At 40.2% G+C, this 15,548-nt stretch overlaps 1 protein-coding gene across 1 annotated transcript in view; it reads left to right on the forward strand.

Moving 5' to 3' along the window:
• Positions 1-15,548, forward strand: part of SUPT16H (SPT16 homolog, facilitates chromatin remodeling subunit) — a 42,267-nt gene that overhangs the window by 2,039 nt on the left and 24,680 nt on the right. The window contains exon 2 of the mRNA XM_041738866.1: positions 14,180-14,272. Within this exon, the coding sequence (XP_041594800.1) occupies positions 14,180-14,272 (93 nt within the window). The remainder of the gene's footprint in view (positions 1-14,179; positions 14,273-15,548) is intronic.

The raw sequence follows: 15,548 nt of genomic DNA on the forward strand, positions 1-15,548 counted from the left end.
CCGGGATCACGCCCTGAGCTGAAGTCAGGTGCTTAACCGCTGAGCCACCCAGGCGTCCCCCAAAATCTTATTTGAATAAACCTTCTGCTTTCTTGTAACTGTCAGTTTGGAGAACTATGCCCAGAACCCACCTGTAGAATTCCTCTCTGCGTGCGCAGCCTTTCCCAGTTACAGGACTTCCATTCTCCTCTGCTTAAGCAGAGATCTTGGTAGTCTGGGGTGAATTCTGTTTGCTTATTCTCTTGGCTGTAGCGGAAAGATAATGAAATATATATAGGTGCATACTATACTCATTTTTTGCACTTTTTTCCTTTTTTAATGAAACTAGCATCGAGATAAGAGACTAACTTGCTGTATGAGTTCCAAGCTTTGTGTGGTCAACACTCCTGTTCAGAGAAATAGCCACTATGGCAAAGATTCGCAAACTAGGAAATTAGTTGGTGCCACTAACTTTTTAGTTTAGAGAACCTTCAAACGTAGAGTTTTCAGAGTTGGTAGCTCCAACTCTCTTCAGCCACAGAGTAGTAGAGAACCGAAAAACTACTAACTTTAAATTGTTTTATTTTTAAGAACAGGAGTTAATGTGGCTCCTAATCTCCCTTATCTGCAAATTGAGTCTGGGTTAGATACATATTATGAGGGTACTGCAAGTAAAATATTTCCTTTTTTTTTTCTTTTAAGACTTTATTTATTTGAGAGAGAGCACGTGCATGTGGGAACAGGGAGAGGGAGAGAATCTGAGACTCCATGCCTAGTGTGAAGCCTGTGTGGAGCCCGCTGCCTAGTTTGATCTCACAACCCTGAGATCATGACCTGAGCCGAAATCGAGTCAGATGCTTAACTAACTGAGCCGCTCAGGGGTCCCAGTAATATATTATTTCTTAATTACAACTTTTATAACTTACACCCTAAAAATAGTTGTAGCGTCACATACTGATGTTTGGAGATTTCTTTCTTTTTTTTTTAAGATTTTATTTATTTATTCATTCATGATAGGCATAGAGAGAGAGAGGAGGCAGAGACACAGGCAGAGGGAGAAGCAGGCTCCATCCTGGGAACCCAATGTGGGACTCGATCCCGGGACTCCAGGATCACACCCTGGGCCAAAGGCAGGCGCTGAACCGCTGAGCCACCCAGGGATCCCCCTGATGTTGGGAAATTTCTAAAACATCAATGAGAAATAGTGTCATTTGAGAGATGAGTAAAAAGGCTGAGTCAAAAATAAGGAAATCTCCGTAGTGACTAGAACTTACCCTGTTGTATGGCTGTGCTTGGATGTTTGAGTCTGGTCCAGATCTGCCTCTAAAATTTTTACATTAGAACTGCTGCGGGCAGAAAGGGTTTGCAGCCCCTATTTCTGTGTTAGTAAACTCCAGGTGGTAGTGGTGGGTCATGAGAGGGGGCTGTGGGCTGCTCCTCTGGCCTCTTAACTGGGTCCTTATTCAAAGCTCCCAGCCTCTTGAGCATTGTGATCCTTTTTAACCAGATATTATGATTATTATGTATGGGGTACGAGGTGAAGGAGGTTAGTCAGCGTTGTGCAGTCCCAGCGTTTCGAAAACCAAGGGAAACAATATCCAGGCATACCTGTAGCCCATTTGAGACCTAACTCTTAGGACATCCTGCTGTAAGTGAACCTTGACTTCAATCATCTGTCTTTTATCCCAAAAGAAGTCCGTAAAATGTCAGAATGTGCAGCTGTTTTCAAAAGGAATGCTGATCCGATGCATTCGTTCACTTGTGTATGGCACAGGTCGGGACTGAAGTGGTGGGTGGCTCTAACCCTAAACAGAAAGTTTGTGCCTGTGGAGAAAACTATATGCCGTAGTGTCTGTGCTTCTCTCCGTTGCCACTTGCTGGCTCTGCTGATTTTCATCACGGACAGGTTTCTTGTTCTGGATTGCTCTCCAAAACCAGGCAGTTACCTTCTATGGCTTAAGAAGGTTCATTAAGATACAGGCAATTCCCATGCTGCTTTCAGCAAGATAATGGGTCCCTTCTACCCATCCCATTTTTCATGGCTCTTTTATTTTGAGGGAGATAAAAAAGGCGTTAAGTGGTGCATAGGTCTCTTGACTTCAAGAAAGAGGAGAGCTGGGATCCCTGGGTGGCGCAGCGGTTTGGCGCCTGCCTTTGGCCCAGGGCACGATCCTGGAGACCCGGGATCGAATCCCACGTCGGTCTCCCGGTGCATGGAGCCTGCTTCTCCCTCTGCCTGTGTCTCTGCCTCTCTCTCTCTCTCTCTCTCTCTCTGTGTGTGACTATCATAAATAAATAAATAAATAATTGAAAGAGGAGAGCTAGATGGAAATAAACCTCTGGTTGGGGTTTGTTTATTCTTGCCTGTTCAACTTTTATAGTCTACTGTACTTACCCACTTTCTTAGATTTATTTTTTATTCCTGTTACCAAGTGTGGTGCCTGGCATGTAGTAGGCACACAGTGAACAGTGGTGACAGTTTTTGAGCTTTGATGCATCCCTTTCTTGGTCTCAAGAGACTTCTGTCCAGGCTATATATAGGCGGCCGTAAGTCCTTTTCCTGGAACTGTTCACCTGTTGTCCCTATGTAATTATTCTCCAGGTTGCCTTGGTTGGATGATGAATTATATCCTAGCTATAACAAGGGACTTCAGAAATGTTTCAAAGAAGTTAGTTCCTATGCTGCAGTATTTCCCCAACTTTTATCATTCTGATGTCACCTTCACAATTTTTCCTCTTTCCTCGTTAACTGTATGTACCTTGCACTTTTTTTTTTTTAAGATTTTATTTATTTATTTGAGAGCGAGAGAGCACAAGCAGGGGAGGGGCAGAGGCAGAGGCAGACTATTCAGTGAACAGGGAGCCTAAACCTGGGGCTCCGTCGCCTCCATCGCCTCCATCCCAGGATCTCGGGATCATGACCTGAGCCAAAGGCCAGTGCTTAACTGCGCCGCCCAGGTGCCGCTGTACCTTGTACTTTAAAAATTGCTTTTAATCAAGTAATACATACACAGTGGGGCGCCTGGGCGGCTCAGTCAGTTAAGCATCCTACTCTTGATTTTGTCTCAGGTCTTGATCTCAGGTTCATGAGTTCAGTCTCCACTCCCAGCATGGAGCTTACTTAGAGAAAAAAAAAAAAAAAAGTAATGCAAGTATAGGTTTTTAAAAACCAGTCACCTGCCCCAGAAGCGATGGCTTTTAGTTCTTCTGTTTCATGTTTTGAAATACTGTCTATATACTGTTACTTCTTGGGTTGTCAGTTTTAGATATTAACTGTTGTTTTGGTAGTTTTAAATTTGACTTTTCTGTACCACCACACTTGTTTTCACTTCCCTACCTCCTAATACTTTCTAAATCTCTTCCTCACACATAATTATGAAGAGCTTCCAACATACAGAAAAGTGAAAGAATTTTATAGTGAACACCTTGTATACCCACCACCTCGATTAAGTTGACATGTTATTATGCTTGCTTTATCACATCCATCCCTCTTGATAAGTTTTTTCACAATTTTTGTTAAAATCAGTAGTCCATTTACATTTTTATGCTCATGTAGATGAAGTAATAGAGTACAGTTACCTTTCCTTTTCTACACAGTTTTTCATTTTTCCTAACTAGTGACTGCCTAAATTTTCCTTTTTTTTTTTAAATATCCCTAACCCTAACTTTTTCATGCAGTTCTGTCATAATCTTTTTTTTTTTTTTTTTTTTTTAAGATTTTATTTATTCATGAGAGACAGAGAGAGAGGCAGAGACACAGGCAGAGGGAGCAGCAGGCTCCATGCAGGGAGCCCGACGCGGGACTCGATCCCAGGTCTCCAGGATCAGGCCCTGGGCTGAAGGTGTCGCTAAACCGTTGAGCCACCAGGCTGCCCATGTTCTGTCATAATCTTATCAATCTTTCCTTTTAAAGTTCTCACACTTGTCAGATATCTTAATTCTTTTTTTATTTTTTTTCAACCACCAACACCATCCACCACCACCCCCAGCCTTATTACATTATATTGTTCTATCTGTGCAGGTTGTCCTCCAAGCCCCTTGAACTCGGGACTTTCCAGTGTTGGGTCTTCTGTGTCCTACAACCCTTGTCTTGATTTGTTTTTTCTGTGTTAGAGCATTTCCTCCAAGAGCTTCCTAAGAAAGGTTATAGAGAATATATTTTCCAGAGCTGTTGTGTGCCTCACTCTATCTTCACTTTTGGTTGGTAATATAGCTCAGTGGGAATAAAATTCAAGGTTGAAAATCTCTCAGAATTCACCTCAGAATTGCAAAGCTACTGTTTTTCAGTCTTGAGACTTGAAGTATTACTTTTCAGAAGACGGATGGGTCTCTTTCCTGATGGCGTATATATGGTCTGCTCTCTCAGAAACATTTAGAATCATCTCTTATCCCTTGGGTTTTGAAATTTCACTGCCTTGGTAGGAGTCTTTTTTTTTTTTTTTTTTTTTTTTTCTCCTCCTCCTCTTATTGAGTTGAGAAGTCAGGGGCCCATTTAGTCTCAGGACTCGGTGATAGAATCATTCATTGGTTACTTTTTTCCCTCCATTTCCTTAGTGGTCTCTTTTGTTTTCCCCCGAAATTCCTATTCAGGAGGTTTAGATCTCTTGGCTTAAGTTTGGTGATTATCTTTGTTGGTTTATTTCTTTTTCTATTTCCAGTATTGTTTCTTAACTTTATTTTCCCACTTTTTATTGAATTTTCAAAAAATTTTAGATATTTTTAAGTTCACTCTTGTCCTCTATTTTGTTTCATTGATGTGCTATATTTATTATTTTATAGGAGATGTTTTTATTTTTATCTTCTCTCCTCTGTCTTGTCTGTTTCCTCTGGGTTTCCTTGCTTTCTTAAATATTGACAGCTTCACAGAAACCAAAATAAGGCTTGGCTACCCATCCGTATTAATAATAAGATAAGAAACTGGCAGCTGTGCGTGAATGGGGCCTCTCAACTAGTTCGGTGTAACTGTAGAGTGAATAGGCTCACTCACTCCTTGACGGACCCCCAGATGTCAGCATCTCAAGTGTTCTCTCTGAACTCAGTGAGGATGTGCAAAGAAAAACTCTCTCAATTCTTTTCTTTGGGATAGTCATTCCCTATTATGGTCATTCAAAGTACAGACTTTCATTTAATTTTCTAAAAATTACTTGCCTTCTGGTAGGCCTAATATTTGAGTCTACAGCCTTTTTGAGCCCATTTTTTTCAGAGAATAAAGTCTTTTTGCATAGGGATTAGGTGTTGTGTCAGGGCTTCCAAGAACTGCGTGGGGTGGGGGGGGTCCCTCTCTTAAGCTTACTGACCAGACCTCCTGTTTTTAGTCCTGAACTCCTCCAAGTGCAATGTGTACCCCATTCCCTTTCCATGCTACTTGGTGCCTCCTAAGTTCAGTGTTTGAGGTATGCATATCTACTGATACCTTACCATAGAGAATGCTTGTCAGGCATTCTTGGAGTGTAACTACCACAGCTCTGCTTAGTCATTTCCCTACTCTTTGTCCTCTTCATCTTCCAAAAAACTGTTGAACTCTTTAAACCTAAATATATTCAGAAATGATACTTTACATCGCTATGAATGGAAAATTGTGTCACTTTCCAAAAATAAAAAGTAGCTGTTAAAAAAAATAAAGATAATGTAATCATAGCAGCGTTATTAAATTGTAGCAAGTGTTAAGGACTAGCATTAAACATATACAATCTTATTTAAAATTTTATTTATGTTTTTATTTTAATTCCAGTATAGTTAACATACAGTGTTATATTAATTTCAGGTGTACAGTATAGTGATTCAGCAATTCTGTGTTAGTCCATACTCTTCATAAGTGTACTCTTCATCCCATCACTTATTTTACCAACCCCCCACCCACATCCCTTCTGGTGACCCTCTATAGTTAAGAATCTGTATCTGTGTTTGTCTCTTTTTTCCTTTACTTGTTTGTTTTGTTTCTTACATTCCACACTGGAGTGAAATCATGTGGTATTTGTCTTTCTCTGACTTATTTCACTTAGTATTATATTCTCTAGCTCTGTCCATGTCATTGCAAATGGTAAGATTTCATTCTTTTTCATAGCTGTGTATGTATATATATCTCCTGCATCATCTTTATCCATTCATCTATCTATGGACCCTTGGCGGCTTCCCTAATTTGGTTATTGTAAATAATGCAATAAACATAGGGGTACATATATCCTTTCAAATGGTGTTTTCATATTTGGGGGGGTTAAAAACCCAGTAGCATGATGACTGATCGTAGGATATTTCTGTTTTTAACTTTTTGAGGAACTCCCTACTGTTGTCCACAGTGGCTGTACCAGTTTGCATCCCCACCAGTAGTGCACAAGTGTTCGTTTTTCTCCACATCCGCCAACACTTGTTTCTTGTATTTTTTATTTTAGTCATTCTGACAGGTGTGAGGTGGTATCTCATTATGATTTCAGTTTGCATTTCCGTGATGATCAGTGATGTTGAGCATCTTTTTATATGTCTGGTGCCCATCTGTATGTCTCCTTTAGAGAAATGTCGGTTCATGTCTTCTGCCATTTTTAATTAGATTATTTTTTATGTTGAGTTGAATAAGTGCTTTATATTAATTTTGGATACTAACCCTATCTATATCAGATATGTCATTTGTAAATATCTTTTTCAACAGATAGTCTTGATATGATCGAGTGGATTTAAAAAGAAAAATCTGTAACTTTTTTTGCTCTGTAATTGAATATTTAGAGCCACATCTGGATCATCTAAAATCATCTCCTATATGGGTTGTACACACACGTTCAGAAAGTCTGTTGTACTGTACGTATTCTGTGCTAATAATGTAATCAACAGCTAATCTTTGACACCAGTAACTGTAGTGGTGTGGTATGTAGTGAATTTTTAACAAATAGCCTTTTGGTCTGTAATAATAATGATGACAAATACATAGTAATTACTGTGAGCTACACACTGTTCAGAGCCCTTTATATACATTAGCTCATTTAATTCTTGCAGCATTGTTTATGATTGAAGAGAGTGGAGCATATCGATGTTAAATCACAGTGAGTGGTGAGATCAACGATTCAAACCCAGGCAGTCTGTTTACAGAGTGACCCCTTACCAGGAGGCATTGGTGCCACTCTAAATACAGAAGACAGACCTTGATACATATTGCTTGCAGTTGCTGAAGAAATTTCTGTTAATTTTAAGAAGTCACCAATGCTAACATCTTACCTGAAAAGTTTGTCAAAAGACTAAGTCTCTTCATAGGTAAAAATCAGAAACCTTCCAAGGGATACGTTTTTATCTTTAGGATCCTAATGAAATCCTCATCTGATTTGTTAACTGAAAAAGAGAGATGGTAGGAAAAGTAAAACTTTAATCTGATACTCTGTAAGAACTGTATGCTAATGGAAAGTATGTATTTTACATTTAATATGTGTATTTTAATTAGGCTTTCAGCACTTTTTAAAAAGTCTAAATGAGGGATCCCTGGGTGGCGCAGCGGTTTGGCGCCTGCCTTTGGCCCAGGGCGCGATCCTGGAGACCCGGGATCGAATCCCACGTCGGGCTCCCGGTGCATGGAGCCTGCTTCTTCCTCTGCCTGTGTCTCTGCCTCTCTCTCTCTCTCTCTCTGTGACTATCATAAATAAATAATTAAAAAAAATTTTTTTAAATAAAAAAAAAGTCTAAATGATCATGAGTGTAAGGACTGCTTCCATCCTTTGTGTGGGAGTTCTGTGCTGGGTCGGGACTGGGGTTTTGAATGTGGTGATGCATAGTGTACATCAGGTTGTATCATGAGCATTACAAATAATAAACGCAAGGCACGTAAAAAGGGGCTGCTCAGTAAATACTGTCATTCCCTCTGAAACACCCATTTCAGCAAGACTTGGATGTCAGGTGGACCAAACAGACTGGAAGGCGGCAGAATTTGGAGACAGAAAGAGTTTGGTGAACTTTGAAAATCTGCACACCAGGGGCCACTGGTGGGCCCATCTAGGAAGGGGGCACTGGGCTCACAGGTCCAGATTTGACAGGCTTGCGTCTGAGTTCTGCAGATCAGCCCAAGCAGAAGGGAACGTGTGGGGATCTGGGGCCATTTAAGCAGCACAGAGCCGAGCCCCAGCTCCCTCCAAGAGCCAGGCTGGCGCTGGGCGTTGGGGGTGGGCTGGTCCTGGGACAAGGTGCTGGTGGTCTTGTAGTATTTTTCTTTTTCCTTTTTTCAACCAGTTCACTCCACTCTTATATTTTTTTTTGTTTATTTTTTATTTATTTATTTTTTTATTTATGATAGTCACACAGAGAGAGAGAGAGAGAGAGGCAGAGACATAGGCAGAGAGAGAAGCAGGCTCCATGCACCGGGAGCCCGACGTGGCTCCATCCCGGGTCTCCAGGATCGCACCCTGGGCCAAAGGCAGGCACTAAACCGCTGCGCCACCCAGGGATCCCCTCCACTCTTATATTTTAAAACAAAGCCCGGGCAGCCCCGGTGGCACAGCGGTTTAGCACCGCCTGCAACCCAGGGTGTGATCCTGGAGACCAGGGATGAATCCCACGTCGGGCTCTCTGCATGGAGCCTGCTTCTCCCTCTGCCTGTGTCTCTGCCTCTCGATCTTTCTCTCTGTGTCTCTATGAATAAATAAATAAAATCTTTAAAAAAAAATTAAAAAAATAAAACAAAGCCCAACATAATTTAATCTGAAAATATATTTTATATGTAACATGTAATAGAAATATTTTACATTATTATATATTACGTTACTTCCGGTAACTTAGGCAAGTTTTATAAACAAATAACAAAATCTTCCATAGTTTCAGATGGGATCTGTACAAGGTGTTTGTATTCATATGGTTTGAAAATACAAAATGACATCTCAGATTTTGCTGTCCAAAATACTTGGTTTTATTGTAATCCTTTTCACTGAATCACATTTTAAGAAAATATTTTTCTAAATTCATGGTCTTTAAATATCTAAAATTCTCCTGTTAATACATTTCTTTCCTGGGTTAGAGCCCACTGGTTCTTGTGAAGAATCAATCAAGAACTTTCTGTGAAATGGTCAGAGCAGCTGGGTTCCAAGAGAAATTAGGATTCACCCTCGCATCTTTGTGATTGACATTAGAAAACTAGGCATTTTATACACAATGAAATCCATAGGATAGTTGAGTTTGTTTCCGCATCTGCATGAAAAAGCTGAATATGTGGGCCTTTTTTTCCTCATTCTCTTTTCTTTCTTCTTTTCTTTTCTTTTCTTTTCTTTACTTTTCTTTTCTCTTCTCTTCTTTTCTTTTCTTTTCCCTCCCTCCCTCCCTCCCTCCTTCCCTCCCTCCCTTCCTTCTTTCCTTCCTTCCTACCTTCCTTCCTTCCTTCTATCCATTTGAGGGAAGGAGAGAGAGAGAGAGAGAGAGAGTGGGAGTTATGAGTTTACCTGTGTGCACATGTAGGAGCCCAGGCAGGAGGAGGGACAGGGAGAAGCCGACTCCCCACTAGGCTCACTCCCAGGACCTCAGGATCTTGACCTAAGTTGAAGGCAGATGCTCAACCGAGACACCCAGGCACCCCCTCTCTCCGTATTTTCAATCTGACTGAGATCCCTTTGGATGATTTTCCCATGTTACTAGTGATTAAGTTACATGATTATACTCTTTGTATACTTTTTTTTTTCTTTTTTTTTTTTTATGATAGAGAGAGAGGCAGAGACATAGGCAGAGGGAGAAACAGGCTCCATGCACCGGGAGCCTGATGTGGGATTCGATCCTGGGTCTCCAGGATCGTGCCCTGGGCCAAAGGCAGGCGCCAAACCGCTGCGCCACCCAGGGATCCCACTCTTTGTATACTTTTAAGAAATGTATTACTATGTATTTTGAATTCTTATATGTGTTGATACCTTTTTCCTTGTTGAAAAATTTTGACTGGAGTAAGACTTCAAGTATCAAAAAATACTAAAATGGACTTTCTAATTAATTTCAGTGGCATTTTTTGCAAACACATACTGTAATCCCAGTGGGGGGGAGATTATATTGATCTGTATCTAGAACGTGTAAGCATTAAATATAGGCAAGTGCCTGTTAATTTTTGGAGATTCAAGGTAGCGGTACTAGTATTGCCACAAAATCCATGTTTACTGAAAAATTGGAGCATATGTAGGAAAAATTGGGATCAGTGGACCATTGATCTGTTGATTTGTATCTAGAACATGTAAGCATTAAATATAGGCAAGTGCCTATTGCAAATTTGGGGGAGATTTAAGGTAGTGGTACTAGTATTGCCACAAAATCCATGTTTACTGAAAAACTGAAGCAAATGTAGCAAAAATTGGAAGAGGACAGAATGTTGAATGCCAAAATTACTGTATTACTGCTATGTCATAGGAATCATATAACACAGTGGTTCTCAAGCTCTGATAGCAGGACCCCAAAGAGCCTTTCTTTGTATTGGTTGCATCAAGTATACAGAGAAAATCTGGCCTCACACATACATCAAGCTGGAAGGGGGAGGATATTTTAATAACCTTTTTAGATAATTATGACTATTCTTTGATACATTAAAACTCGAGAAGTGTTAATGTTTTATTTTTTAAAGATTTTATTTACTTGAGAGATAGTGTGCACGTGCACAGGCAAGGAGAGGGAGGCAGAAGGAAAGGGAATCCTCAAGCCAACCCCCTGCTGAGTGAGGAGCCTGACACTTGGGGCTCAATCCCAGGATCCCAGGATCATGACCTGAGCCAAAGACATGCCCAACAACAACTGAGCCACCCAGGCACCCCAGAGTGGTAATCTTTTAAAAGTTAGTTGTAATGTGGAATTTGAAACCAAAACCTTCTACTTTTTATACTCTAGTTACTGTACCTTTGATCCTTTACCTGTGGATGAGTTTGTAATATCATGCATTGGTTCTCAGTTGTGCAGATGTTCTAAATGTTAAACATTTTATTATATGATATCAAAGAATTGTGTATGTTAATATCACCACTAACAGGGAAACTAAGTTCACAGTGGTGAATCAGCTATTTCAGAATTCTAATTTTTGCTTAAAAACTCAAATTTTGGGATCCCTGCGTGGCGCAGCGGTTTGGCGCCTGCCTTTGGCCCAGGGCGCGATCCTGGAGACACGGGATCAAATCCCACATGGGGCTCCCGGTGCATGGAGCCTGCTTCTCCCTCTGCCTGTGTCTTTGCCTCTCTCTCTCTCTGGCTCCCGGTGCATGGAGCCTGCTTCTCCCTCTGCCTGTGTCTTTGCCTCTCTCTCTCTCTCTCTCTCTCTCTCTGTGTGTGACTATCATAAATAAGTAAAAAAAAATAAATAAATAAATTTCATGGTTCTTTAAAAAAAAAAAAAAAAAACCTCAAATTTTATCAACTACATAAGACATCATTTTCCTTGAAGTAACAGACTCACTTCATTTTCAAGTAAATGTATGCTAGATACTCAGGTCGGCCTAAATGGCATCTGCAACTTGTTATTCAAGTGATTGTAAAGTTTTCCTTAAGACAACCATCATACTTGAGTTTGCACACAGAAGTGCTTTGTGTATACTTCCCATTTCTTTACACAGAATGTTGAAAATACATCCTCAAGGATTTCTTACTATAATCATTTTTGCTGCATCAAGGACATTCTTAGAGAAGCTGCTCATACCCACCCCCCACCCCCCCCTTCCATGAGAGTGCAGTAGTGAAGAATTACTTGGGTGCCACTGCCTAGATTCATGAAAAGGCACTGGCCATTTTTAACTACCATTGTTTTTGCATCATCACTGAGAACTAATTATAAAACTTTACCAACTTGAAGAAAACATTTTCTCACTGACAATCAGTAAGTGAATGCATGGTTTCTACATAGCAATTTCTTTGTTATAGATTTTGTTGTGGTAGAGAAATTCAATAGAAACCTCAATTGGGGGGATCCCTTGGTGGCTCAGCGGTTTAGCGCCTGCCTTCAGCCCAGGGTGTGATCCTGGAGTCCAGGGATCGAGTCCCGCATCAGGCTCCCTGTGTGGACCCTGCTTCTCCCTCTGCCTGTGTCTCTGCTTCTCTCTCTGTGTGTGTGTGTGTGTCTCTCATGAATAAATAAATAAAGTCTTAAAATAAATAAATAAATAAATAAATAAATAAATAAATAAATAAATAAATAAAGTCTTTAAAACTCAATTGGTATTATATTTGGATTCTTACTGGCAACCAGAAGCCTTGACAGGTGAAGAATCTTATGTATGTGTTTTTCTTGACTTTGTGGGGGAAGTTAAAGATGTGACCTTCTAGCCCATAATTACCAGTCATGATCTTATTGAGCTATTCAAGGGTAGCTCATGGTTGAAGGACTCATACTTCTCAATTTCAAAACTGATTACAAAGCTCCAATAACCAAAATGACATGCTATTAGTGTAAAGGTAGACACATAGATAATGGAATAGAATTGAGAATCCAGAAATAAACCTTTACATTTGTATCATTTGTTTTTTATTTTTAGATTTATGTGTTTGAGAGAGAATGCATGCAAGTGAGGGGAGCAGAGGGAGAGAGAAAGAACCTTATTAAGCAGACTCCCCACTGGACTCAGAGACTGAGGCAGGTCTTGATCTCATGACCCTGAGATCCTGATCTGAGCTGAAACCAAGAGTCATACACTTACTTAAACCAGCTGAGCCACCTAGGCCCCCCAGGACAGTTCAATGAAGGAAAGAACAGTCTTTTCAAACTGGATATTCTTATTCAAAAAAAGGAAGTTAGGACCTTTCTGTACACCATTCACAAAAATTAACTCAAAATCAATCATTAGATCTAAATATTAGAGCTAAAACTAAACTGTAGAAAACAGGTAAATCTTTATGTCTCTGGATTAGACAAAGGCTTCTTAGGTATGAGATGAAAGAGCACAAGAAAATAATTTGGACTCAATTTTTATTTCTTAGGACAACATCATTATGAAAGTGAAAGAATCCACTGAAAGGTGAAAAATTTGCAAGTCCTATCTGATAAGAGACTTGTATCTGGAATATAAAAGGAACTCTTAAAATTTAATAAAGCAGTAGTTCAGTTATAGAATGGGCAAAGGATCTGAATAGGCACGTAAAGGTATACAGATGGCCTATAGTCATGTGAAAAGGTGCTTGGCATCATTAGCGGTCAGGGAAATGCAAATCAAAACTACGGTGAGATAGTACTTCACACCCAATGGATGGCTCTAATAAAAAAGTCAAGCGGTCAGAATATGGAGAATTTAGAACCCTAATATATTGCTGTTGAGAATATAAAATGGTGTAGTCACTTTGGAAAACAGTCTGGTTAAACTGTTATCTTCAAAAAGTCAAACATAGGGATCCCTGGGTGGCGCAGCAGTTTAGCGCCTGCCTTTGGCCCAGGGCGCGATCCTGGAGACCCGGGATCGAATCCCACGTCGGATTCCCGGTGCATGGAGCCTGCTTCTCCCTCTGCCTATGTCTCTGCCTCTCTCTCTCTTCTCTCTCTCTCTCTCTCTCTCTGTGTGTGTGTGTGACTATCATAAATAAAAAAGTAAAATAAAAAACAAAAAAACAAAAAGTCAAACATAGAATTAAACATACGACCTAGCAGTTCTTCACTTAGGTATATACTCAAGTATGTCTACACAAAAACTTACATGAGTGTTCATAGCACCATTCATAGTAGCCAAAAAAATGGCAACAACCCAAATGTCCAGCAGTTGATGAATAGATACAATGTGGTAGATCCATACAGTGGATTGTTATTCAGTGACAGAGAGGACAAAGTACTGACACATGCTACAGCATGGGTGAGCCTTGAAAGCATGTTAAGTAAAAGCCAGACAAAGGCCATTTATATGAAATGTCCAGAATAGATAGACAAATCCATAGAGACAAATTAGATTAATGGTTGCCTATGGCTGGGAGGAGATGTAGAGTGATTGCTCATGGGTTTCATTTTGGGGAGATGAAAATGTTCTAAAATTAGATTGTGGTGGTTACATAACTCTGAATACACTAAAACCATTGAATCGCACACTTTAAATGGATGAATTGTGTGTGAATTATCTCTCAGGAAAGCTATTTAACAAACAGAGTAACTAATGACTGTGAGGCTGCCAAGGAAATGTGTACCTTAAAGTTGGAATTTTTATTAGGAAAAAATATATATATATACACCCTGGGTAAATACTGAACTCTGCATTCCAGTTTTTCTAGGATAAAAAGAAAATGACCAAATTACCCACTCTTTACTTTTCAGAAAGGAGAAGATGAATATGCCAACGTTGATGCCATTGTTGTATCAGTGGGTGTTGATGAAGAAATTGTTTATGCCAAATCAACTGCCTTACAGGTAAGAGGTTTATGGCAGTCTCAGCCCTGAGAGTCATTGAATCATCACCTGCACTGTTCAGTGTGGTAGTCACTAGCCACATTAAAACTGTAATTCCTCAAGCCCAAGTCTTGAGTACTTGGTACTGGCTACCATGTTAGAGCAGGTAGAGAGTATTCCATTCTCACTAAAAGTTCAGTGGACCCAAAAAAAGAAGAAAAAAGGAAGATTTAAAAACTTAAACACATCCTTATATAAAAAGAAACAACTATATTTCAACTGAAAAAAGGAACATAAAAGTTTACTGGAGTGTGCTGATTTAGAACATAAGAACAGAGAAGTCTGTAAGTTGGGATATAACAAAAATCGAACAGTGAATTAAGCAAAATAGTTTCCTATTTTTAAAAATTGTATTAGAGCTCGGGCATGAGTGGGGGGAGGGGCAGAGGGAGAAAGAAGCAGACTCCCTTCCGAGTGTGGGACAGGACACATGGCCTGATCCCTGGACCCCAAGATCATGATCTTTTTTTTCTTTTAAAGTTTTTTTTTTTTTTTTTTTTTTTTTTTTTTTATGATAGTCACAGAGAGAGAGAGAGAGGCAGAGACATAGGCAGAGGGAGAAGCAGGCTCCATGCACCGGGAGCCCGATGTGGGATTCGATCCCGGGTCTCCAGGATCGCGCCCTGGGCCAAAGGCAGGCGCCAAACCGCTGCGCCACCCAGGGATCCCTCAAGATCATGATCTGAGCCTAACCGAGTGACCCAGGCGCCCTGAGCCCAATGCTTCAGGGGCGCAGCATTTTTGAGGTCTCTGCTAAAAATAGAGTCTAGCCCATGGTGCAGAATTTGCTAGAGCTCTAGCCATTACATCTACAATCCAAACAAAGAATGGAAAACGGGAAAAAATGGACACTTTTTTTCTCTTTATAAGGAGACTTGCTTGAAATCCCACCAAATACTTCTACTTATAACATATTGGCCAGAACTTAATGGTCATACTTAGCTGTGACCAAAGAGGAGAAATAGTCTTAATGCTGAGTAACTGTGCCCAGCTGACAATCCCATCTTTCTGAGGAAGCAGAAATGAATAATTGGTAGGCAACCAGTAGTCTTTGGGGTAGGTAGAATGTGCAATTGCCTGATGTGTTACTGTGTCCCTGGTTTTATGCATTTCTGTCCTACTAAGCCATATAGTTCCTATAAACATGAAACATCCAGATGAATTGATGGTCTTTATTATGGAATTTTTTTTTTAATTTATTTATGATAGTCACAGAGAGAGAGAGAGAGAGAGAGAG

Source organism: Vulpes lagopus, chromosome 23 (genome assembly GCF_018345385.1).
Source record: "Vulpes lagopus strain Blue_001 chromosome 23, ASM1834538v1, whole genome shotgun sequence".
Taxonomy (NCBI): domain Eukaryota; kingdom Metazoa; phylum Chordata; class Mammalia; order Carnivora; family Canidae; genus Vulpes; species Vulpes lagopus.